Source organism: Paralichthys olivaceus, chromosome 2 (genome assembly GCF_024713975.1).
Source record: "Paralichthys olivaceus isolate ysfri-2021 chromosome 2, ASM2471397v2, whole genome shotgun sequence".
Taxonomy (NCBI): domain Eukaryota; kingdom Metazoa; phylum Chordata; class Actinopteri; order Pleuronectiformes; family Paralichthyidae; genus Paralichthys; species Paralichthys olivaceus.
Window position 1 is genome coordinate 4,233,892 of NC_091094.1, and position 26,393 is coordinate 4,260,284.

Consider the following 26,393-nt stretch of genomic DNA (forward strand, 5'->3'; position numbering starts at 1 on the left):
AACATCGTAAACATTTCTACTTGAATTTGAATGTTTGGACCTGCGGACACTTGGACGACACCACTGGAGCAGCATGGAGACATTTTACCCCTGATACTCCAAAAGTGTTTCGTGGACTCAAACACTTTTCACCCACACCTCCACCGGCTTAGAGGCGACGATGAGGTGTTTTTTTTTTTTTTTTTTTTTTCATTTTGGGGTGAACTATCCCTTTAATAGAATTTCACGAAAAATGTCTGTGGGCGATTGAACGAGCAGACGTGAACGCACCACAACGAGCACGCATACGCTCAGGTTAGCTTAGCCCCTCGAGCTGAAAACACGTTGTCTTGTTAGCTTTGAGTTTCAGTGAAGCTGGTGAGTAAACATCCTGCAGCTTCATGTTCAATATCACGAGCTGTTAGCTTGTTAGCTTGTTAGCTTTGAGTTTCAGTGAAGCTGGTGAGTAAACATCCTGCAGCTTCGTGTTCAAGCTGTTAGCTTGTTAGCTTTGAGTGTCAGTGAAGCTGGTGAGTAAACTTCCTGCAGCTTCGTGTTCAAGCTGTTAGCTTGTTAGCTGTGTTTAGAGGACAGCTCAACAGGTACGAGCTAGCTTCGTTTTGACCTCTCGTTAGCTAGTTTAGCTCTTTAGGCGGGTACACGACTGTTCCACGAGGTAGATATGAGCTTTCTTCTTGCTCTGGCTGTTTGTGTTGATTCTGACCTGAACCATTACATGGATGTGTCGAGATATAATCGAGACATGTGATAATATGTTAGGACATTAAGCCCTGTGAGCCTGAGTGAATGTCTGTCAAACACCCAACCTAAAGCTAACCTCACCCAGCACTGGCACAACATGATCAGCTGTGACATGTGTTGATAAGAGACTCAGGCTCCACCCCCTCCACCAGAACCTAATAAACAAATAGTTTATCCTCCGTGTGAAAAGTCTGGTTTTAGTGTTGAGTCTTGGTGGAATCTGCCTCTTTGATTAGTTGCTGTGTTAATCTATTTATTTGTTGTTGTTTTTCAGGCTTGTGCACAATAAATCCATTAAAAAATATATATAGTTTAGTCACAATCTACCTCAGAACAGCAGACACACGTTAGAGTTTGACTTATTATTCTTTTTTTAAAATCATCTCTTTTAATCATCATGTGATTCATGTTTTAGTTTGACGTCAGCTGCTCATCACTTGAGGGAGCCAGAGTCACTGATGCTGTAATATCATGAGCAGCGTTGACAAGAAGGACGAATCTGGTGTTTACCAACGGGTGGTGTTAAAGAACGCCTCGCCATACCACTACATGAATGTCTGCCTGTAAGTCACTGTCTCTTTTTTAATTGAAGGGTTAAGTGATAAATGTACAATACCGTGCAGAAGTGTTTGGCACTTCAAACTTTCAGGCCTCACTTGAACACGTCTTCTCCTGACCCAAGCGTCAGCTGGACCAGTCATGACGAGACTAGTTTGGAGGCCATCCTAGACATTATGTGTATCTTTAGATTCTTACCCATCAGGGAGGAATCTGATCAGCTAAATATATATTAATTTGATGCATTAATCATTTACATTTGGATGCATCTGTGAAGTGCTTTTGTAAAGCTCCAAAATATTTAAATATTGTACATGTATACTTGATTACTGCACTTATCTGTGAACAACACCCATACATTGATCACAACTCATATTTCTGTGTGTGTAGTGAGCTGGAAGATGAGTCTACCAGACTGAGTGCAGTTGAATTGAAGCAGTTTATCATCACAGGCCTGAAGAGCCTGCATGGAGAGGTATGGTCATTAATATGTCCAGGCCAACGGTTTGATTCCCACCACAGCTGAACAAATGTGATGTGCTCTGATGCTGAGAGGAGAAAATGTGCTGAAATAATAAGCAAATTGATCAACAGGAAAAAATACAGTACGGAGTCGTCTTTTAAGTCTTCAGATATTCTTTTCTTGATGATTCCCATGGCTTAGTGCATGCTGGGAAGCCCTCAGGCACGCCTGCATCCATCATTCTCTGAGACACCTTTGCTGAGTGGTTCAAAAAAACAGCTTAGCGGCAATTTAACCGAAACTGTGCTCATTTTGAAACAGTCGAATGAACATCAGCACACAGAGCAACAGTCCGCCTGAGGTGTCGAGGCAGTTTTGTTTTCATGCATGTTTATGTGTTGTGTAGGTGGGAGCAGCTTTACCTTTTGACGTGTTGAAGTACGATGAAGACAAACGCACTGCCTTTCTGCGTGTTTACAGCAGGTGAGCTTCAGACGAGTTTCCACTCTTGTGTCACTTTCTGGTTCAAACCACATGCTACAGGTGATGGACTGAATTGGTTTTGTGTGTGTGTGTGTGTGTGTGTGTGTGTGTGTGTGTGTGTGTGTGTGTGTGTGTGTGTGTGTGTGTGTGTGTGTGTGTGTGTGTGTGTGTTTTCTCAGGGGTTTGGTGAAGCTGTGGTGCTCCCTGACTCTGCTGGGCTCCTACCAGAACCAGGCCTGTGCCTTCAGAGTGCTGCAGGTCAGACTTCATCAATTATTCCAAACCTGCTCATATAAATCTTGTTGCAGATACAACACCTACACCATGACACATTTAAAATAACATGTTAAGTTCAGATTGTTTTTTCACAGCTGGGTTTTAGAGGTCAAGGGTGAACCTCTGCTTTCGCACATTTTGTCTTCAGGTGTCTCCGTTTCTGCTGGCGCTGACAGGAAACAGCCGAGCGCTGCAGCTGGACTGACGGGGGAGAAGCATTGTTTTGTTCAGGATGAGTTTCATATGGAGGAGCATCTTAAACAAATCACAGCGGTGCCTCTTGACCATCGCAGCAGCTCCTCCACCCTGTAGGCTGCTCCACATAGGCCAGCGAGCCTCCCTCTCTAAAGCTTTCTCCTTCCAGGATGTGGAGCTGTTCGCCAAACTGACAGGTGACACCAACCCCCTCCACCTTGACCCGGCCTACGCCAGCCAGACCTCCTTCGAGGCACCCATCGTGCACGGCGTCCTCATCAATGGCCTGATCTCGGCTGTGCTCGGCACCAGAATGCCCGGCCATGGCTGCGTCTTCCTGCACCAGGAGATCCGCTTCCCAGCACCTCTGTATGTTGACGAGGAGGTGCTGGCAGAAGCCGAGGTCGTCAAGATCAAGATGTCCTTCGCCTTGATTGCGGTGACGTGCTCGGTAAAGGACAAGATGGTGATGCAGGGGGAGGTGATGGTGATGATGCCAGAGAATCAGCAGAAGATGGGTTGAGATGAGGTCAGAGGTCACAGCATGCTGACAGTGAACAGATCAGATGATGTGATAGTTTCAGGGATTGAAAATGGCTGCCACCGCCACTGCAGCAGCTCAGCATCTCCTGGATTAAGTTGGTTCTGGTTTGCAGCAACTTTTCTACACAGTGGAATTTGCACATTGAAGATTTCATGCTATTGTTTTTTTTTTTGACAAGAAGAAGAACACTGAGCAGAATCGTCAGACACCGATGATGATTTGGAATGCAATGTTTGTATTTTGTTGGCTCTGCTTTGCATTTTGTTTAGCATAAGAAACTTTTGTGTTGAATAAAATTATCATTGGATTTAATTTATTTAAATTGTGAAATGCAGCATCTTTTTTTCTGTCCAGTTCATTGCCTCTAATTGTATCCCCTTGCTGCCTCACTGTGGTGCTGCGTATAACCCGTCGATGGAGGACCAGCAGGCTGCTCCTTAGTCCAACCAATCACCTCAGCATGTTGTTTGTAGAATAACCAACAAATATTTTCACGGTTGATCTGTCTGCCAACTATTTTCCAGATTGTTTGATCTATAAAACATAAGACAATATTGAAATGTACATGATGAAATTCCCTAAAGCCAGAGCTGATGTCTCCAAATATCTTTTGTCCAACAGAACAAAACACATTATTTATTAACTATTACGTAAGGAAATGAAAAACATAAGTCATGTGAAAACTTGACCCTTGCACTTATATTTTCATACTTTGTATTGTGGGATACCTTGCTGCTGTAACAGGAATTTCCCATTTTGTCTTCAGTGTAGTGTTGCTCCTAATGCCATAAATTTAGCCGCCTTTAGTCAAACATGTTAAATTATTCAATCAGACAACAGTTTGTCTGGTCTTTGTGGATTCTGACCTTCACATTATCAGTATGGCAAAAAAAACTTAATTTAAATTTAAATTGACTCATCTACACACCACTAGTCCGATGGTGGGTTTCTGATCTCCTAGTAAGTGCTGCAGTCCAATACCCACCACAGAAATACTCCTCTTGTGAGAACTGCAGCAGTAACTAGGAGGATAACAGCACATTTAGGCTAAAAACATGGAGTAAATGATGCGAATATGAACGTTGAGGCTCACGGACTTCACCCACCCCTCCATCGACATAGTGGTGAATAGATGAGTGAATTTGTATTATTGGGCGAACTATCCCTTTAGGTTCTGGTGATTCTGGTCTTTGGACGGGCGTGTTGGTATCAAATCTCACACGACTACTACAATCTGCACACAGTCACTTAGTGAACCTGAGTTTTATTTCCTTTCCTCTTCTTAGCTCAAGATTTTAATTATGTATGCAGTTTATTTGTATTACGTGTAGTTATTTTAAAATGTATATCTTACTTTATTTTATGGGTTCTGAATGTTCAGTTTCAAACATTTTAAAAACAAACTGAACTTAAAGGTTTTTTTCTGGACCTTGATTTAGGGTTAACTTGGTTGCACTTCCTTCTCCTGACCAGCAGGGCGCGGTGACGCAGCTTTGCGTCCTTTCTCCAACTTTCTATTAATGACGACTAAGCTGTCGTGATGACGTCCGACCGGAACAGTGCTTCCTGGTTACGATGAGGCTAAGCTAACAGCTAGCTCGGCTTGTTGTTGTTCCTCCTCCGCTCAGCGGGGCTCCGCCTCAGTGTCTCTCCGGCGGCTTCAGTCCCCGACAGACGGACGCTCGGCTCGGACTTACGCCGTTAATGCCCCGGGATGTCTTTCCTGGAGAAGCCGGCCCCCGGCAAGCTGCTGCTGGACGACACCGTGCCCCTGACCGCGGTGATCGAAGCCAGCCAGAACCTGCAGTCCCACACGGTGAGTGTTCCCCGGACCCAAACACCAGCGGATGAATGTTCGGGTGTGAACCCGAGGTTCGGTGCTCCCCTGCGGGCGAACATCGGTCCGTTGAAAACAGCCAAGTTCCTCCGAAGGGGGCGTTTAAGTCTATCGCTGCGTCACCACTTCCATTATCGGACGCGGTGGCAGAAGCTTCGTTTCGAGCCTCTTTGCCGTGAAACACGACATTAATCACAGACGTCCTCTGAGCTCCGGATCAGATCTGCTGTAACAAACAGCCCCAGCTCCTGTGAGTCAGCTGACATGTGTCTCCAACCTGCTGCGGTGGATTCGACCCGCGCCGTGTCTCCATTATCGGACAGGCAGCTGACACGGGCTCGGTAGCGCTGTCACTGATTAAGCAATTTTTCCTCGAAGCTCTTCTGGACTCGATCGCGAACTGTGACGATTTGCTTTGTCCCCGATTCACTGAACGGTTCCAGCCCTGGAGCTATTGATCACAATACCAGAGTCCATTCAACTCTTCTTCACTTCAGTGAAGTCGTTTAAAATCCTGACCAGCTAAAGTTGTATACAACACAATGTATATTGCTGTTTGAGTTATTGATGAGTGCTCTACTCTTCGGCATCAATCACCTCCACCAAACACCTGTAATACAATCTGTAGGTATTATTTACCCCCCCCCCCTTCTTCAGTGATAGATATGAGGATTGTATTGAATCACTTGCTGCTTTCTGTAAATTCTCCAGATCTCGTTCTTGACACTCAACAGTCTGATGCAGTCGACTGAGACAGTAAATGTTTAGATTTTCTGATTCATTATTAAACCAGTACAGTGCCGAGGATGAACCAATTCAGTGTTAGCCTGAAGAGAAACATGAACTTTGAACCCTTGTGTACAACTAGAAACAGCACGTCAACAGTGAGCTTGTCGATGTTACAACGTTATAATATTGTTTGTATGAAAAACAAAGCAGGGCAGCTCTCTCATAAGTTTTGTTTGTTGTTGACAGTCAGGCTGCAATCAGTTGAGCTAACCAGTTAGCTTTACAATAGCTACTACTGTAAAACCACCATAACCCCCATATTATGGAATCAATTGTCACTCCAGCGCCTCCAACAGTCCCCTCATGAACCCACTTTGGTTTTGGTAGTTTTTCTCAGTCTTGCCGCGGGTAAAGGACAGAGGATGTCGCACCTTGTTTTGAGAGAAACTGTGAATATGGGCTTTACAAATACAATTTAATTGAATGATTGAACTTTACTAGATCCAGATTTGTATTTGGATCTGCACCAAATTTCATACACTCATACATATCAGTCCCCTAAACAATAAACATGCCCGATTTTTTTTCATCAAGATTCATGAATTATCCACCGAATAATCGACTAAAAGGTTGAAAACCGCTGTATCTCACAATTTTAAAGAAAGTGGAAAAAAAATTAAATATCCTGGATCTCCACCCGATCCAGATTTACACTAAATTTGAATGACATCTTCCCTGACCTTGGGTCCTTCCATCAAGTTTTTTGTTGAAATCCGTTTAGCACTTTTTGTGTCATCTTGCTTACAAACCAACCAACGAACAAACGGACAAGGTTGCTCCCAACTTAAACCAAACAACAACCAAAAAAACTCCTTCATTCATCATCTTCATTCAACCCTGCAAAAACCCATCAAAGGCTCAGACCTTTGATGTTTGATTCAGAGAGGTTATATTTTATACCATATTAGCAGGTGTGGAGGAAAAACATGACATCATCATGCCTTCGATACTTACATTTTACCTTTGTCTCTGTATGGTCATAAGGCCACCGGCCAAAAAAACCCCCCGAAAGACCTCATTAGCATAGCCACGAAACAAGAGAAGCAGATTTTTCTTATCCCCACATTTTCTGACAGGAAACAAAAACAGCAACATGCCCTTCCAGACCCTTGGTTTGCTTATAGGCACCGCAGTCACTAAAACTGTGAGGAGAGTGTTGGACTATTGCTTCCCATTCATCAATTCAGAACAGGAGGAGATTGGACGTGCACCAACCATGTTAGACATTGCAAGATCACTGGATAAGACCAGTACTACAGCTGTGTTCCAAGTTGCTACAGCTTTGTATGACGCTTCGCACGTTGTGAATAATGCTGCAGGCGAACTGGACAAGAACTGCCTCTCTTCTATTTCGTCAGGCACTGCAGCACCACCGGAAGGGATCAGTGCTGCAGCTGTGTTTAACCTTTCTGAAAGCTTGTACAAAGCTGCAGATGCTGTGTACGACTCCTCAGTAGCACTGCACCAGACCGGTTCTGATGTAGCTCTGTTTGACACTGCAGTGGCGGTCTTCGACGCTACAGCTCTACAGGATGGTAAAACCAGTGCTACAGCTGTGCTCAACGTGGCTGTAGATTTGTACAATGCTGCAGATGCATTGCAAAAACTCTCACTAGCACTGCCTTCAACCGGTGCTACAGCTGTGTTCAATTTTGATACAACTTGGTGCAATGCTAAAGACGCTGTGGACCATGCCACAGCAACACTGCATGAGGCCAGTCCTGCTGAAGCTCTGTTTGATGCTGCAGTAGCTGTTTTGAATGCTACAGTAACAGCAAGAGCTTTGTTCAACAAAGGCGTTAGACTTGGCATCACTCAATGAGACTGGTGCTGCACTAACCCTGGACGATGGAAATGATCTACTTCTGTGACTCCATGTGAACAATAGAACTGCCCATGGATGAAAGCACAACACAAACTTACTGTGGTGTGCCGTTTTGCTGTGGCGCTAAAAGGTTTGCCATGGCGTGCTGCCACATTTAAATGTTGCCAGCGGAAACAAAAGCTACCTTCAAATAGTCCCACTACACAGTGTGAAATCATTAAATACATGTACCTGTGGGTTTGCTCCGGGTTCTCCTGTTTCTCCCACACAAGAACATCCAATTAAAAAACAAAATAAATAAATAGAATTGGACAATTTCTACTTAGTATCTATTTTCTTTTATATACCAGTAGCATTGCATCTCTGTAGCACAGCACTTCTGTTGATTCACACCAATGTTTGAATTTACAGTATGATTATATTATATTATATTATATTATATTGTATTGTATTGTTATACTCAAAGGAGGGTAAGCTTGCCCTCTTTCATTGTAAGAGCAATGCTAACAAACAGGGTAATAAGAGAACTGAGAGAAACGTAGGCAGACATCATCACAATCATTGAAAATTCTGCTTGTAACTCAAAAGTTATTTGTGGTCTGATAAACAAACTGGTCAAAACTATACAGTAACAAAGCCAATTGTTTGATGAGTCAGTGGCCACCATAGCCTGGAGTGACCAAGTCCAGCAAAGCAATATACGCACCATCGCTACCAACGAACCAGCACTTCTACCAACAGCTACAGGCCCATCAGTATCTGACCCATAGTGTGGAATGGATTTGAAAATTGTTACCAAACAAATTATTACTTATTTAAACAATAGCTCCTCCCCCCTGCACCCAGCAGTTCAGATTTAGGGCTAATCACTCAACAGAATCAGTTCCAACCGTAGTGAGTTACTTCATAGAAAAAGTTAAGGTGTCACTAGACAAGGTTGGGGTTGTGGGGATCCTGCTTTCAGACCCATGACATCCATCTGACACAATCATCTGATGTTACTGCATAAACCACACAATTTCAGTTTTGTTTGTGAACCTCATCAAATCTTACCAGTTTGGAAAATGTCCTGTCGTGAAAATACTTTTTTTTGGTATTTGCTAAGGACAGAGGACGTCACACATTGTTAACCCCTATGAGAGAAACAATGATTTGTGAATATGGGTTTTACAAATAAAATTTCATTGATTGATTTAAATGTTCTAGATCCAGATTTGTATTCAGATCTGCACCAAATGTTGTACACACATAAACACCAATACCCTAAACAATAAACATGCCTGGTCGTTTTCATCAAGACCCATGAATAATCCTCTGGAGAAGGATATGTAAATATTGATGAGGATAACACTTCAGCACCCATGGTTACCACTGAACTGCCCGAATCAGAAACTAGCGATGAAGCATCCATTGGCCACTGCAGAGTCAGAGCCTGCAGCTGTGTTCAACGATAAAGAAGAACAGGATGAGATTGGACCTGCAGCAGCTGGAATTGCCCATGGATGAAAGCGGGCTGCCATGTTTAAATGTCACCAGCGGAATTAAAAGCTGCCTTCAAATAGTCCCACTACACAGTGTGAAATCATTAAATACAGGTACATGTGGGTTTACGCCAGGTACTCCGGTTCTCCCATTCACGAACATGCAATTAAAAGGAAATACATTTTGACCAATGTTTGAATTTACAGTAAGCTTATATAAATTGTAGGGCTGAACTACCCTCTTCTGACTCCCAACTACAGGCCCATCAGTATCTGACCCATAGTATGGAATGGATTTGAAAAACTGGTTGCCAAACAAATCATTACTTATCTAAACAATAGCCCCATCTCACTGCACCCATCTGCAATTCAGATTTACGGCTAATCACTCAACAGAAACATTTACAACCGTTACGAGTAACTTCATGGAAAAAGTTAAGGTGACAAAGTTGTTGGGGTTGTGGGGGCCCTGCTTTCAGACCTATGATATCCATTCAACACAATCATCAAATCTTATTGCATAAATCACACAATTTGTGAACCTCATCATATCGTACCTTTCCTCCTGCACCCACCTTATCAAATTGATATTTATAAATCTTAGCCCCTTGTGGTTTAAATTATATTCCCCTGCGCTCTACATTTGGCCCAATCCTGTTTTACGTTAATGATCTGCCTTCTGTCTGTGGGAAATATGTTTTCCTCATGTATGCAGACGATAAAATGTTCTGACGGCTTTGTTCTCTCTGTTTGTCAGGAGTACATCATCCGAGTCCAGAGAGGCGTGTCTTCAGACAACAGCTGGCAGGTAAATAAACCAATCAAGTCTCAGCCACAGGAGTTAATCAGAGGCAGGCATATAACTTTGTCAATACCACCCACTCTAAAACGCAGACACTACACTGATTAATCAGTTTCACACGTGAAACAAACAGTGGCTCTCGTGTGTTTTGTTGACACATCCATTCACATCAAACTCCTAATGTGGACTTTGTGCCTCTTCATACTCTGACATTTAGCTTCCTCGGGATATTAGCCGATATATATTTGTAAAATGGCAATTGACGATGTTATTAAAATTATATTATTAAACGCTTATGACAAAGAAATGTAAGTGAGGCTTGATATTTTGCAGTTTATCCATAAACTTTATTATAAATAAAGAGAAAACAAATACAAACAAATATATAGAACTTGAACAGAACATCTCTGCCATGTTTATTCTGTCAAATAAAGGTTTTCATATTGACAAACATAAGATACGCTGATACCTATGTCTCTGTGAAAGGCTCTTATCAGCCGATTTTATTCACCAACCATTAAATAAGTTGAGCTTGAATATTTATTTATAACAGCTGGAGGTCACTCACCTTGGTGATAGACATCTTTGTAGAGAAATACTAGAAGGCATTAGTATATTAGTAAATAATAGTTATTTCAAGGTATTGCTGATTAATGAAACATGTTGTGTAATATTTATGTAGTGGAGAGTTTAGTTTTAGTTCAACTTTCGATCTTTAAAGGTCCAGTGTGTAAGATTTAGGTGAAAGGGAACTATTGGTAGAAATTTAATGTAGAATAATCCTCATGATGTTTTCACTAGTTCATTTCATCTAAATTGTATTAATTGTAGTTTTCTTTACCCCAGTAAAGGCCCTTTATATTTAAATACTTTATATTTACATGGAGGGGACCCTCTCTACGGAGGCCGCCATGTTTTTTACAATAGTCCAGACTGAACAAACTAAACACCTTTTGAGTTTTTATGACAATTAAAGTCTGCCACAGGTTCTTTTTCATATTTGTAAGGAGAGGGTGAGGTGAGGGGGGCTCAGCTGCAACATGCACTTTCAACACTAGATGTCACTAAATTCTACACGCTGTACCTTTAAGTCAATGAGAAGTTAATTTAACATGTTGGACCCACAGGTTTGTGCTCAGAGGTAAAGTGACTTACTGCACTCATGCCAGTGACTCACACAGTGACTTTGTGTTGCAGGTGATTCGTCGCTACAGTGACTTTGATGTTCTCAACAGCAGTTTGATGGTGAGAGTCACACGTGTCAACTATACATCAACATCCGTGTGTGTTAAAACCGACAGGTGGACGTCCCCTTGTTTTCCTGTGGTGAATGATTCTGTGTTTTATTTTTTCAACTCAAAGCTTATGACTAGTGCTGTGTTGAACATACTTTCTTTTATTTTGACAAATTTCTCATGTGGCTGTTTAAGTTTTGGATTTTATTTGCCCAATTAAGAACTTTTGGGTTTGGGTTGTCGCCTCACAGCAAGAAGCTTCCTGGTTTGAATCCCATTTGTATTTTTTTCCCGTGTCTGCATGTGTTTTCTCCGGTTTTCCACCACAGTCCAGGGGTTGGGTTAATTGGAGATTTTGACTGTGGTGAATGTTTGTTTTGTTCAGTCTATGGTTTTGTGCCAATTAAAATGGATACAGATGTTTATTTTTAGAAACACTAAATTGTGTTTCTCAAAGAGTTTAAGTATTCTCAAAGTATAGAGGACAGTTTTGGTGTTGGCACCTGAAGTCGGGTATCAAGGTACTAGCATATGAACATTTTAAATGATTCTCTTCCACAGATGACACTGTTGTTCTGACATGTTTGAAACTTGCTGGTCTACTTTGGATGATGGAAACAAAGAGTGAATTGTAGATGATTGGTTTCACTTTATAAGAATAGCTGCCTTGCGGTTCACATTTTCATGCTCAACAAAGAACAAACCAGCTCCTTCTTGGCTAATTTTTCTTTCTGTTTCCTGTCTATTACGACATGTCAGAACTGTGGTTATTGTGTCGTCAGAACTCTTGACTGGTCCTGTGAGAGGGCAGTGATCATCTCTTCACTGCTCAGCTCTTAGTGCTGTAATGAGAAGCTTCCAATGAAAAACCATATCCTTGAAGCCGGGTCACTGACATGCTGCAGTAAAACCTGAGGTCTCAGCCCCACATTGTTGTTAACCATTGATCAGTCATGTGCACGGATGCAGAGCTAGTGCAACTTGTATAGATTTACATCCTGTATAACTCTGCTATATTCCAGGAAGTTAACCAGCAATTACTGTTAAAGATGAACTGAAGGAAATCTGTCTAACAAATGATTTTGTTAGAAAAGTGAATTCAAATGTGAGTCCAGCATCCTTCCAATAGGTCACAGGGTAAATCTGATGGGTTAATGGTATCAACATACATTTGCAAGATCAGGTAGTTTGACCTCTTTTTGCCTCAAACAGTCTTAAAATCCTCCTGTGAGACAAACAGAGTCAAATTGATCTCCAGTAAATCTGTAATTATCAGAAGTTGCCTTGTACCAGACTGGAGCTGATCTTTTCTTTCTCTGAGTTTAGGTCGTGTGTCAAATTGTTCTGGTTGTGTCTCGTATCCCGGTCAGGTCACATCATTCCTGGATAACAGGAAGTCAGCAGTTTTTCTGCTGAGGTTTTGTCTGCTCATTTCCTGTCCAGTTCTCACTCTGACCCCAGTGTCCCATCAGCCCCCCCGACCTTCAGTCAATATACAGCCGAACTTTCGAAAACCTGCTGAAAGTCTGTTTATGTCTGTGGGAGTTTGAATGAAATACTTTTATGAAACACGAGTAAACAAGGAAAACAAGGAATTTAGTTGCGATAAGAAAACTAACTGTACATAAACGTTTAACCAGTTTCTCTCTCTTTCCCCGTCAGGTGTGTGGGATCAGTCTCCCTCTTCCTCCTAAGAAGCTGATTGGAAACATGGACAGGGAGTTCATAGCGGAGAGACAGAGAGGACTGCAAGCCTATCTGGACTCCATCACTCAGCATCCACTGCTGTCCAGCTCCCTGACCGTCAAGAAGTTCCTGGACCCCAACAACTACTGCGCCAACTACACAGGTTTTTTTATCCTCATTTTCATATTAAATGCAAAGAAAAGAAAGAATTAGTGTTTTCTTGATATGTAAGTGAACTAAAGAAGTGTTCTGTGTCTCAGAAATCGCCCTGCAACAGGTCTCCATGTTCTTCAGATCGGACCTGAAGTGGGAGGTCCTGGAGCCTCTCAAAGACATTGGTAAGACTCAGGTTCGAGCCACATAAAGTGAACCTCTCGTGCTGGAGACTGCATTATATCTCAATCAACATGATACAAGCAAATGATGAGAAGTGAAAAGGAGACACACTCTTTATTTTTCAGGCTGGAGGATTAGGAAGAAATATTTTTTAATCAAAAACAAAGAGCAGCCCAAAGAGAGGTATCTGCTGAGCTGGGTGAGTCCCATATATTTGACACTTACACATGAATTTTCTATACAGAAAACAGCTTTAACTCATCAGGAAATTAATTACGAATCACGATCAACTGATTTTATATGAAGTTCTCATCTGTGCGTCTGTTACAGGTCGACCTCGGTCCTGATAAGTTCCTGTCGGACAAAGACCTACAGTCAGCAATGAAGTTGCTCACCAGCCTCTCTGTACGTAACTGTCTGCTGCATGCATGTGTGTGTGGCTAGCTCTACCATAGACATTCAGTTCTCAATAACCAAGACTGAGTTAGGACTAGAACCTGAAATATGAAAAGGTATTGTAAGATTGACATAAATACACAATTATCTAGATTGTGGCGACCCACCAAATGCTAATCAGACCCGTTTCATAACAACACAAGATATCTCTAAATGTGTGCTGTGTTCCATTGAGTCCTCGTGGACCAGTCTGCAGCACTGTTTGCCTCATGCTCTCTCTGTCTCTCACACGGACTCATCGTCGTCCCTTATGTTGTTACCATCCTTGCAGACTTCCACAGTCAGACTTCAAAGTTTCATCTGTGGCTGTGAGTTTACCTGCAAGTGACATGCAATGCAATTCTCTCACACATGAGAACTTCTATTTCTCTCTTCAGACTGTGTACCTGTACGCTCTGCCTCTGTTGAGTTGGAGAGCGAACTGCATACATGAGTGCAGTTGCACCGCCACAGACTGATACACTGTTCATTCATTGCACCGCTGCACAGAGACAACTCTATTCTATTCTATTCTATTCTCTATGGTACATCATCAAATGTCCTTAATAAACTCCAGAACTCTGCTGCTCGCATGCTCATCCATACCCCCATGACCACATCACCCACACCCTCTAGAAATGCCTCCCACAGCCTTGACTCCTCTGAGGACAAACTCCTGTCGCTTCCACTCAGGACCAAGCACCGGTCCTGAGGCGACAGGAACTACAGTATCTCCCTGAACGCATCAGACACGACACTGAACCATCCAAACCCTCCTCCTCAGAACTATGTCTAATGTTTAATAATGATGTGTACTTTATATTTGTGCGTATTTGCTTTTATTTGCTTTCTTTTTCTAAACTATGTGAAGTGTGTGTTAGAGCTATATAAATACTATCAGGATTACTAAGTGGACAGCTAAATCCAAATCTAGATCAACTAGAAACTGAAATCTAAAGGTTTTTTTACTCCTCAGCTTTAACATGTGTCAATATGAATATCTGGGTTTATCCAATGTTATTAAATGAGGCTGTTACTAAACCCAGTCAGGATGGAAATACAAACTCAGGTGAACTCCTGCTAAAGTTAAATCACATGCTTCTATTCAACTGTAAGTTTTTTATATGATTATTAATATTAGATGGACAGATCGACATTCAGTTCTGATTAACTGTGGTCTGTAGTTAGGTAAACTCCTCCTCTTCTTCCTCCACAGGCACTGTATTTCTGTCCGCTGTTGTTCTCCAGCACCAGTGAGTCTTCAGCTCTGCTCATCCGGCCGTTCAGTGAGCGAGGCTCTCTGAGAGACCACATCTGTAAGGTACACTGGGTTCACAGTCAGGATGTAGGGACAGTAACGACACAGCTACAGAGGCCAGGGAAACCGTCTTCAGCCTCGAACCCTCTGGAGTCACGCTGGCTTTATGTTGATAAATGATGTCAAAGTCAGAAACTTTTTTCTTGTCATACGGGTAATATTGTGCTGAAAAACATTTTTTATGTGGTATGTAAGGGCACAAACAGCCAAAATAACCCAGGACTCTCAATCAGTATCACTCCACTCTGCATCTCAAATTTCTGTCCCACCCCAACACACTGGGGGTGAATAGAATTTAATTTGTGCTGTTTATTGTGTTGAAATATTACATCTTTACAAAAACTGCGTCTTTGTAATTCTGGTTAAACCACAGACGACACCAGGCGTTTTCATTGGGACTATTTCTTCAGCAGAAAATAGCAGAAAGTAGTTCCAGTAGAAACGGTTGACTCTTCCCTCTCTGCAGGTGAAGCCCAGAGAGAGTTACCTGAAGAAGTACGGCAACCCGAAGAAGAGCCAGGGCCTTGAACTGCCGCAGGTCAAACTGTACGGCCGTCAGATCCTTGAGGTATGCGCACACACACACACACACACACACACACACACACACACACACACACACACACACACACACACACACACACACACACACATACACACACACATACACATACACATACACACACACACACACACACAGAATAACATGCATGCACCACTAAGTATCATAAAAGTCTGTGTGTGTGTGTGTGTGTGCAGGGTCTGAAGCTCCTCCACGATGGTGGCATATTTTACGGTCATCTACATGCGTCTAATGTCATTGTGGAGGACGGCGTGTGTCGACTGATGGACGTGGAGAACGGCATGCTGGGAGTTCCCTCAACACTTCGACCCAGCTTCACCCCGCTCAGGAAGATAAACGTATGTCACCACGCACCTTGAATTTCTTTACATTGTAAAATAACTATATTGTAAAAATGAATTGAATTGACCCGTACATTCTTACAATACTCTCACAACAGTATAAGTGCTTCTGCGCTTTTTCCTTGAAGCCTCATATTATAAACCAGTTTGACATGATTTGATATTTTTCACATTTTTGAAACCAGTAACTTTCTACGCAGTAATTACATAAGTACGCCAACATATCACAACGAAGTAAATATGTGTTATCTTGTGTTCTCCCTGTTCCTGTGTGAGTTTCCTCTCATGCACTCCAAAGTCATGCAGGTTATGATGTTATTTGAATGCTTAGAAGATAATGAATGTGTGTCTGCAGACCACAGAGAGCATCGACGTCTTCTGCTTCGGTCACTTACTGTATGAGATGACGTACGGCCGACCGCCAGACGGCGTTCCTGTTGATCAGTACCCCTCTGTTCCCTACACAGCTGTGGGTACGTACCAACACACCTTGTATATATGCAGACACATGATGGTAATTGTTTTCACATCGACATCAAACGATCCTGAGACAAATGATGTAATTGGGACATAGTCCTTTGATACGTGAAAGGGAATAGTGTGGCTTTAGGGCAGAGAAACTCACTGGGTTCCCTTCCTTCTTACCAAAGAAGAATCAAATAGGTCACGAACGTCTCACCAGTACTCACTTTGCTTTGATGATTTTTCTTGTGTGTGTTTTCAGTGTCAGTGCTGCAGTCCATTCTGTCCTCAGAAGCCTGCAAGAGCGGGATGCCCACAGTGTCGCAGCTCATCCAGACACCGTGAGTTCACAGATTCTCTGTCAGTGCACAGTCAGACACTGACGCATTATTTACGAAGTTGTCGGTTCACTGCAGCAGCAAGACTCAAACCACATCCATGCTAAACCTGCTGAATCTGAAAGTTTACTTTGTGTATCTTCTTAAATGTTGTTGTACGCACATGTTGCAGTGAACCCAATCGACTGGGACATGTTTTGGTTTGACAGTAAGTGACTGTTTAGTGTTTGGTTACAGGAACGTGGAAGTGCTGTGTCGAATTTGATGCAATTTGGACTCACGATAAGTTCAATATTGATAAACTTGAATAAACAGGAGGGCAGTGCTCTGGAGCAGCGGCGGCTGTTTTTTAAAAGTGAAATTCAATATTAACCATCAGTATAAAGCATCCATCCATAAGAGAAAGGGCAGTTGGTAGGTTTGTGTATAAAAGAAGCTCCTCTTTAATGGAGAGGACTGTCTGGAATGTGCACCAGCAACTTTTTAGTCGCTGTTGTGTCACGGTTTTTGTTCTGCAGGTTGTTCAGTGATGTCCAGCTCCAACAGTCAGAAAAACTCCAGATCAAGGTAAGAGGCTGAGTCTGAAATCTTTTCTGACAGTTTGCCTGTTTATCAGGGAAAATATTCTGGGAAAAAATGTAACCCTGTCTCTGCTCCTCCAGGTTCCCAGCAGGCTGAAGGAGGCTCTAAAGACGGCCAAGGAGAGCCTGGAGAAGCGGCTGCAGGAGGAGCAGAGAGTGGTGCGTCACGCATCTCGTTTACTACCTTTGAGTTAATGTTTTACTTCTCCTGTTTCAAACTGCTGAGCAGCTCGACTGAAGACATTTGGGTCATGACCCTTCATCATCAGGGACCTTCCAGATAAGGGAGACGTAATATTGATTCAGCAAGGACTTTTAGCTCTTACGGCAAAATAGCTGTGGAAAACCTTGCAACACAGTTTTCCCACAACCTCTTCATGTTGCAACCACAAAACGTCAGTGCTGACATCATCGTGGAATTATTTTAACCTGCTCTTGCTATTATGGGCACAGGATGCTGATTTCAAGAGCCGCAAAATCCAAACACTCAAGAAACCCAATTTGACCCTCAGCAGCAACAGTAGTTCTTTCATATCTTCGAATGGCTTTGGAGTAGTTAAAAAAAGATTTCTCATTAAGTAGATGCTGTATTTTTTGGGAAATTAAATGAATAAAACTGTGTTTTATTAAATATTTTACCTCCGTAACTAACTTGTCTCACAACTGTCTAAACACGGCTCCTGCTCCCTGTTAGTGGGTGTGTTGATAACCAAAGTGAGAGAAGTGCACAAATGTTTTCAAATCAAAAGCAGGAATCTACTTTTCTTATATGGTGTCTGTTGAATCCAGTGATTTTTTTATTGCAGACTTCCCTTGTCTGGTGAAAGCGTCCTGCTTCAGTAATTAAAAGGTTTCATCGAGCTGATTGTAAACTTGATGTTTGCTGTTTATAAGGAGGATAATGTTGTTTATGAACTTCTGATTGAAGCTGCACCAGCACAGGAGGTTGACCAGAGCTCAGTCTCACCACGGCTCAGAGGAAGAGAAGAAGAGGAGGAAGATTCTGGCAAGGAAGGTGGGCAGCGGAGTCTATTACATAACCCTCTGTGACTAAGGCTTATGGGATATGTTGTCCAAAGTTCATTTCTAAAAATGGCTGTAGAGTAAGGACATAACAAATAAAACATTCACTTCCTGTGGCGAAACAAATCCGCAGCGTGGCTTCACTTGGAGTTCAACACGTACACAAGTTGCTGAATATTTGTTATAGAGAAGAGACCTCATTTGTCTGATTATGTTTGAAGCAACGTCACAGCGAAGTCTGAAACAATGTTTGGTTTGTGTCTCAGCAGAAGTCCAGACAGTCGGCTTATGAAAACGAGGAAGACGTCTCTGTCAGAAACAACAATAACTCTGGTAGGTCGCTGATGATGATGATGTTACTGCAGCTCAGTCAGTTTGTCTGTGTGCTTTTCATTTTCTTCAAATAAAGATTACCTGATCTCTCCAGGACATAATGAAGACCCACTCTTAATAATACTGCTCCATAAAACTAAAACTATTTTGGTTATTGATGAAGATTAAAATTCAGTTTTTCTGTGTATTTTCAGGTTCTGGAGCCAGTTCCCCTCCCACATGCCCATCCTCCCCCACCCCCCCATCCACCACAGGTATGTCTGTCTGTCTGTCTGTCAGTCTGTCTTCCCTTCCATCTATCTGTCTTCCTACCCTCCCTCCCTCCCGTCTGTCCTCTTGTCTGTCTGTCTGTTAAAGTCTGGTGGGAGAACCAGTCCGTGGTGAGGAAACCTACTCGGTCTGTAGTTCTTCAGCACCGTCGTCTCACATATAACAGCATCGTTTCACCAGATATTTGCACGTGTGATTAATTGATTGAAATCGTTGACTCAACCTGCCTGTTTGTCTCTTCACCGTCTCTCTCATCGTTTGACTGCCTGGTTTGCAGACAGGTATCCGTAGCTCTGTCCTCATGACTATGTTGTGTCTGTAACTAGCTGAACACAGGGTGGGAACCACAGAGGTTAGATTTTATATTTCGCTGAAGTCTAAGTTTCTGTATTTTTCTTATTGTCAAAAAGTCCCACATATACGAGGGAGTGAGGCCACGAAGAGCCTTGAAAGTAAGAACTGCTTTCTCAGTTTTTCTTTCCTCTATTGTGTCATGTGGTTCTTTTCCTCCGCTCCCACGACAGTGACTGGAGACATCATGTTCCTGGGTCCGTCCATCTGTCCGTCCCATTCTTCTGAACACGCTATCTTGTCTTGAGGGAATTTATCTAAGTTTGGTAGAAACACTCAGTTGGACTCAAGGATGAACTGATTCAATTTTGGCGATTAAAGGTCAAAGTCGTCGTGACCTTACAAAACAGATTCTTGGTCTTGTGAACGCAACATCTCAGGAGCAGCTTGAGGGAACTGAGCTGGTTGGCAGAGGCATCATCCACAGGACAGTAACTCTAGTTTGTGTCTGTGGTAAAAGAAGCTCCTCTCCCCCACAGAAAACACTGAAGCTCCTGAAACACCTCCTCAGCACTTCGGACCACACGTCTGCATCACATTTGCATAATACCTGTCAGGCATTGTCAGTTTTTTGTGGGATTTATTGACAATAAGAAAAATATAGAAGACCACCAGATGTTATTTTTTCAGCTTTTGTGAAATGCTGACACAAAGTTTCCTACCCTGGTATTATTGTCTCCTCTCCTTGTTTCCTCTCCTCCTCTCCTTTACTGTGTAAATGCTGATTGGTCCACTGAACAGATAACTGTCATGTGCCTCTCTCTCCTCTTCCTTCCTCTGCTGTCTCCACCATAGAGCATGCTCCATTCTGACCATGTCGCTGGGTAAAGTAAAAGCTTTATAATGGTGGTAATGATGATGATGAAGGTGTCAGGTGGTTTTTAAAGCTGTCGTACACCCAGGCTTCCCAGCAAGCTCCTGGTCGCACAGACCTGTCGCAACATTATGAAGTCAAGTCACGAAGAAGACGGCGCCTAGTTGAAAAACTGAGGAACCACAATACTCATGATTACACACATTCACGAGGTCAAACATCGGATTTGTAATTTCAGCCCAGAGAAATGTTGAAAGCAGCTTTTGAAAAAGTTTGATAATGATGTATTTGCTCTTATTAGTTGTTATTAAACAAAAACAATCTTACTTCAGATCCTCTTACTTTGCTGAGTAGCGCCTCCTATAGTTAAAAAATCTACCTGACAGCGCTCTCTGGTGGACAAACTATGCCTTTACATTTCTCTACCTCAATTTCTTGATACTTATTGTCTGACAAATACATCCATACAGTGGTTCTGCAACTAGAACCTCACCCAGTAGAGTGTATACCTCCGCCAAGGGCCAACGGTCACTTCAACATTCAAATTCACAAGATCTGCACCAAATTTCACACACGCATCGATTTCAGTCCATTAAATATTCCTGATTTTGATCCATAAATTATTCTCGAAGAAAAAAGAATCCCAGATCTGCCCTCTTATCTGGATCCGCACCAAAATGTAACGACTCCTTCCTTGGGTCGTGCCCCACCCATTCCACAAAGTCTCTTGAAAATCAGTTGTGTAGTTTTTGCGTAATCCTGTGACACTTGGATCAAAATGTTTGGAAGAGAAGTGAGAGCTCACCTGCACACACTTACTCTCGAATGTAATTTGATTATGAAGGAAAAACTCAACAAGCCTGTTTCTTTGCTTCAATGAGAACTTTTATTCTTCATTTGACCCGAGGGTGAAGTGGTCAGTTTAGAAATAGTTCCATCTCAACTTTCTCCAACACTTTATCATCATAAACCAAACTGCTGGCGGATGATGAAGATGAATTTAACATTTAAAAAGATTAAAAACGAATGCAGAATGTTGTATCTGAAGTTTCTCGTGTAAGTGTCTTGCCTGGATGTGGGTGTACGCACATCTTTATAAAAACCTCACAATCTGCAATGATTCCCAAACGTCTCAGACGCTGCAGCTCCTCCCTGATTCAGACCTCGTGTTCTCATTGGAGATTGTGATCCATCTGTTCTGTCTGCTTGGTCGGTTCATCTGTTTCCTTCTCCGTTTCTGTTTGTTCTTCATGTGTCTGGGATGGGATGTCACAGTGGAGACGTCTCAGATGTTTAACACTTGATCTGATCGTATCTTTTAAGCTATTAGCGGTGAAAGGTTTTTTTTTTTCCTTATATTCTTTCAGAGCTGCTCTAAAGTTGACCAAACACTTCAGGACTTTATTTCAAAGCATTTTCTTTGGTTTTGTTTAATGTGGTACTCAGATAACTCTTCGTCCATTGAAAGCTTTAGCTCACATTTTCATTTCTCTATATACTTTGTGGAGTGTAACCGTGGAAGTCACTGAAGAATCATCTGAGTATTACATGAAAAACACTCAAGGTCACTGTCGCTGCTAAATGTAATGAAAGTCAGTTTGTTCCACGACCATCCTGGAGACAATCTCTGCACACGTCGATAAATGAGTCACATCTTTAACGATTCTGTGGAATGACTGTTGATATTTAAACTCAAGACCAAAACCTTTCATTGGTCCTTCAGAAGCTTCACCAGCGATCTCAAATAGTTGGAATTAGGCTTCATCCATGCATTTTAAAATGCTGCTGACATTATGGAAACAATGACGTAGACACTCTGAGTCTTGAGGCTCCTATCACATGACCCTCTCCCAGAAGAAAACAACCAGCGAACCAGTGTACCAGGCGACGTGAATAATCAGTTTCAAGCGTCGCTGACCCTGTTGTCTTTGCTAACAGCTGTTAGAACGTACATCTGCTCGGCTGTGAGGAGATTTACCCGACCCCACCCCTTAGCTTGCCCCACCTTTAAATTCTTGTGTTTTTTTTTATCACAGCAAAAAGAAACTGGTTTTTCGACTGATTACATCGTGTGTAACCAGGCAGATTGTCTCTTGTCTCCAGGTCTGGTTATAACCTGTCAAACTGATGGATGTCCTTTCATTACGTAGCAGAAACCTCTTTGCACAGTCACAGAGCAGGAGTCCGTGGACTCCAGCTGCTGCTGTTGGCCTCTGCTTTAGCTTCCTGTTTGAGCTCCCCAGCGTTTTTCTTTGCTGCCTGTCGTCAGCCCTGGGTTTCATCTGGTTCGGGATGCACAGTGTCAAAAGTGGAGGAGACGTACCAGGTTCACGTTCAATCACCATCAGTTCATTCTGTTCGTCAAAGTGATTCTGACAAAACAAAAAGACTTTGCTTTGTTTGGAAAACACCAGGACAGCAGCTCAGATAGTATAAGAAGTAGTAATAGTATAAGAATAGACTTTATATAAAGATGGACGACATGACTGCTCCCCCAAAAGTGAAGCCAAATCACCTGGATCGCCCCCTAGTGGCTGACTGCAGATGCATCTGTATCCAGGATATTTTGGCTTAATCTTTGTACAATGGGAGGAAGTGGAGACGAGTCGTCCGTCGTTATTTACAGCCATTGATAAAAGACCACTTCAGGAGAGAATCAGCTCAAGTCCCAGAAGGCATTGCTGTAAGAATCATCCAATCCTGCTGCTGTGTGGATGATGTTGAGCTGAAGATTGAACTTTTGGGATCTTGGATCAGTTTGAGCAGAACACTTTAAAACTGATGGTGGATTGAGTTCAGCCTGGACACTGATCTGCAGATGCTGGTTTCACAAAGATAAACTATGTAAAAGCTTTAGTAAGAAACCTTTATAAATCTTAAAAGCAGCACCAGCAATTTAAACGTGTTATGATCTGTTCAGGATCAACTGGATCGCAGAATTAGTTTTCTCTGTTCTAGTCTCAGTGCTGGTAGCTCATCAAACTGGACCACTGATGCTGAAATAGATTTGAAAGTGATCGGGATCATTTCACAGCTCCTTGATCAGAAAATGAAATCCTTCTCGTTCCTGGCAGCCTCTCAGGATTGGATGGACCCAATGTTTGTTTTCATTTGATCGTGGATCTAAAAAATACAGACTTGGTGTGAAAGACCAGACCAAAACAGCTTATTGATATTTCCAGCTGTAGATGATGATGACCCATCAGAAAGTCAGAAAATGTCCCTTCCATTGATGAAATAAGTGAATAAATCTGTGTATTAACCATCGTTTTTAATTTAAATTCCTTCAAACGCTTTTTAAAACATCTCTTATTAGAAAGTGGCTCAAATATAGTTTGACAAAACTATAAACAGTGAAAGATTTTGTAAATTGTGGAATCAGCTGAAGTCCTCTCTCTCCTCTGTTTGATTTGAAGTAAAAGTAGCATGAGAGCATCATGTGACCACTGCAACTGTCCTGAGACTGAAGAGTGAAACTAACAAATCTTTGTGCAACCAACCTCTGGGGACTTGGGGAAAGTGAAAGTCACTAGAAGCCGCTGCTCTCTCTCATTCCTTCCTTTTCGTTTTTCTCTCCTTCATCCAGGAGCCCAGACTGCTCCTCCTCCACCTCCTCCTCCCCCTCCTCCTCCTCCTATGCCGGACTCTTCGTCCTGTCCTCCTCCTCCTCCTCCTCCTCCATCTTCCTCTGATGGCGCAGGGGGAGGTCGTTCTGCCCTGCTGAGCTCCATCCAGACCTTCAGTAAGGGCAAACTGAAGAAGGCCGAGACCACCGACCGCAGCAAACCTGTCACCTGACCCCGCCCCCGCCACTGCAACCCGTCCTCCACCTGCAAACCATCATCACAGCGACATGACGACCCACCGGTTCTGCATCGTGGTCTTGTTCATGTCGCCGCTCCCAGAGATGTGAAAACAAATCAAAGTACCATTTTTTAGTTTTTATCTCTATTCCTGCTTTTACCTGCTTTTAATTTTTTTTTAAATCCATTGCTGTGGTTAGAACGAGCAGAGGACTGTCGGAGGAAGCAACTGTCGCCTCAGTCTGTGCTTTCAAGAACTCAAGACAATCCTTGGCCCCTGAGGGTCTGAGCCACCCGGCTCCAGATAGAAAGATGGTTAACTCAAACTGAGTCTGGAGCGCTGCTGAATGAGTGGAGTGTGGATTTCTGTTCCTGATCCCACCGGGTGACAAACTTAAATACCCTGGATCCAAAAACTATGTGCTCTGACGTTGTCATGGCGCTGCACAGTCCTGATCCTGGAGCAGTGTAGAGGAACTGGCCCTAACTCCTGCTTCCACTCTTTTGAAATCATCTCAGACTCATTTTTGACATGTAGCATCCAGACTGCTGCCCGCTCACTGCAGGACATCAGAAGAAATGAAGAACGCCTCCGGAAAATTAGGAGCTGCACTGCAAAAGAAAAAAACCCCCAAACACCTTCATTATCTCATTTCTGTCTGTAATTAAATATCAAAATCTTTATAAGACAGGTCGCTGCATTCGAGACAAGATAGACGCTCTTTTAGATCAAGAAAAACGAAACAAAGAGCAGCAACAAACCAGATAATTGTGATGCTACCAACTGCAGTAAAAGCATTTCCTTCCACCTTCACTGTGCACTTTCAGTTTGCTCAAAAACCTGAGTGAAAATTAGACAAATGTTTATTTATCGATAAAAATAAAATGAATAGAGTTCACTGGAAACAGACTTAACAATTAAATCCTGATGAGCATGTGAATTAGATCCCAACAGTCCCCATGTAAAATTAAAATTAGATTGAATTGATTAAAATGAATTATTCTCTGAGAAATCAATGAAAGTGTTGAAAACGTCTTATCTCAGAAAGTTTGGAGCGGAGACGTTCAGACGTCACAGATTTGAGACCTGTCAGTTGAAGCACAACTTTTCCTAACGTGACTCCTGAACTGGATAAAATAAATCAAACATCTGACCTGCAGTCATCAGCAGCCTGGGAGAAGGAAATCAGTTTTGTCTTTGTGATCAGAGAAGTAACGTTGCTCAAGTCAAACCTGCAGACACAGAAATACAAGTTGTTTTGTTTGGGAAACACCGTCCACTAACTTTATCTTCATTTCAGGATTGATGTCAGACGCTTGTTGGGGAGATTCCTGGTATTTTAGTTTGAATTCTGTTGTGTTTTAATGTTTGTTGTCGTCACAGCTGAGATTCTTTTGTTTGAATGTGCCATATGGATCTTTGTGCCTTTGTGAATCTGATTTTGTTTATAGTAAAAGTATTGCATGTCACAGTATCATCTGTATGTATGAAGCTCTGTCCGGTGAGGATATAAACACTTTAGCACACAGGAAGTAACGATGTTCAGACAGATTATTACCACGCCCCTAATGATTATTTTCTATTCTTCTATAAAATGTCAGAAAAGTTCAATAAAACACGATCTTCACTCTGCTAAAAAAGCTAAGAAGCATATTTCCCAAAATGTCTAGTTTATTATTTTAAAAACTGGATGATTTGGGAACCCACCTTAAATTTTCTTTTTAACTGCCACTTTCTTCAGCTTCACTTTAATCCCTCTCACCTGTGGTCCCCTGACATTCTGTGTGCTGAAGTGTTTCGCCTGCGACAGAGCGGCAGAGTCCTGAGCTCAGGGGAATCCTGCGGCCTGAAGACTCTGATCACTACGTTGAAGCACTCGCAGCGTTTGTTGTGAACGACCGCTCTGTGCCGAAATCCTTTGTTTTTTACTATTCTGTGCAATCCGGTCCAATGCGATGGTCTTCACGTCTTGAATGGTCATTAAATTGTATCAGAATGTTTCTCTGCAGCACTTTACCCGTGAGAGGTGGGAGACAAGTCCAGAGGTGTGTTTGTGTCCATGAGAACAACTTGCAGGATCAGTTCAGTCCCCGAGACGGAGCTGGTTTACAAGCAAGTTGTTATTAAAACCACTGCAGTGTCCAGGTTACTGTCAACTGTCACACGATGTTATCAAGTTCTTTCCCATTGTCATGAAATATCTCCTCTACATTTATTGCAGCTGTACAATGAACGTGTTCATCCATACTGAAGTTAGAACTCCAGTAAGCCTGCTGTGATGAAATTATAACTGCATCTACCAAATGAACATTGATTAAAAAGTGGTTCAGGAAAACAGTGACTAAGTTGTATTTATTGCAAACCCGCTGACGCTACAGAGCACAACTGATGAAATGTCGCCAACACCCCTAAATAAAAACAAAAAAGTGGAATACAAAATACTTATCATACAATTTATATATATATGAACAAGAATATACAGCTTTATT

The 26,393-nt window shown here is 42.4% G+C and overlaps 2 protein-coding genes and 1 long non-coding RNA gene across 10 annotated transcripts; 2 read left to right on the top strand and 1 right to left on the bottom strand.

Annotated features, from left to right (window-relative positions):
• The first annotated feature begins 168 nt into the window (after positions 1–168).
• rpp14 (ribonuclease P/MRP 14 subunit) lies at positions 169–3,576 on the top strand. Of its 5 annotated transcripts, XM_020096710.2 has the most exons (7): positions 307–395; positions 472–509; positions 1,157–1,304; positions 1,690–1,774; positions 2,169–2,245; positions 2,425–2,503; positions 2,670–3,576. In XM_020096710.2, the coding sequence occupies exons 3-7, from the start codon at positions 1,213–1,215 to the stop codon at positions 2,724–2,726; spliced, it is 390 nt and encodes a 129-aa protein (XP_019952269.2). In that variant the 5' UTR covers positions 307–395; positions 472–509; positions 1,157–1,212; the 3' UTR covers positions 2,727–3,576. The 5 variants fall into 5 exon arrangements, with proteins under 5 accessions (XP_019952268.2, XP_019952269.2, XP_069372747.1 ...); XM_020096709.2 differs by lacking the exon at positions 472–509 and having other exon boundaries at positions 169–357; XM_069516646.1 differs by lacking the exon at positions 472–509 and having other exon boundaries at positions 324–441.
• On the bottom strand, positions 3,419–4,811 carry LOC138405933 (uncharacterized). The gene is made up of 2 exons (XR_011239595.1): positions 4,690–4,811; positions 3,419–3,794 (listed from the first exon to the last, which is right to left on the bottom strand). It is a non-coding gene; the product is annotated as an uncharacterized lncRNA (long non-coding RNA).
• On the top strand, positions 4,709–26,239 carry pxk (PX domain containing serine/threonine kinase). Of its 4 annotated transcripts, none has more exons than XM_020096708.2 (19): positions 4,792–5,076; positions 9,950–10,000; positions 11,192–11,239; positions 12,892–13,078; positions 13,176–13,253; positions 13,377–13,450; positions 13,582–13,656; positions 14,903–15,007; positions 15,471–15,572; positions 15,764–15,925; positions 16,284–16,401; positions 16,653–16,731; positions 17,247–17,295; positions 17,391–17,468; positions 18,238–18,324; positions 18,599–18,665; positions 18,860–18,919; positions 20,082–20,110; positions 23,687–26,239. In XM_020096708.2, the coding sequence occupies exons 1-18, from the start codon at positions 4,975–4,977 to the stop codon at positions 20,096–20,098; spliced, it is 1,539 nt and encodes a 512-aa protein (XP_019952267.1). In that variant the 5' UTR covers positions 4,792–4,974; the 3' UTR covers positions 20,099–20,110; positions 23,687–26,239. The 4 variants fall into 4 exon arrangements, with proteins under 4 accessions (XP_019952265.2, XP_019952267.1, XP_069372656.1 ...); XM_069516555.1 differs by having other exon boundaries at positions 18,602–18,665; XM_020096706.2 differs by lacking the exon at positions 20,082–20,110 and having other exon boundaries at positions 4,709–5,076; positions 18,602–18,665.
• Positions 26,240–26,393: the final 154 nt, after the last annotated feature.

What these genes read in the sequence shown, in the direction of transcription:
- rpp14 (XM_069516632.1), top strand. Translation starts at nt 2,754, where the DNA reads ATGAGTTTCATATGGAGGAGCATCTTAAACAAATCACAGCGGTGCCTC.
- pxk (XM_020096704.2), top strand. Translation starts at nt 4,975, where the DNA reads ATGTCTTTCCTGGAGAAGCCGGCCCCCGGCAAGCTGCTGCTGGACGAC. An exon ending in TGAGAGACCACATCTGTAAG is followed by an intron (nt 15,008 to 15,470) that starts GTACACTGGGTT and finishes CCCTCTCTGCAG; the next exon opens with GTGAAGCCCAGAGAGAGTTA. An exon ending in CAGAAAAACTCCAGATCAAG is followed by an intron (nt 17,296 to 17,390) that starts GTAAGAGGCTGA and finishes CTGCTCCTCCAG; the next exon opens with GTTCCCAGCAGGCTGAAGGA.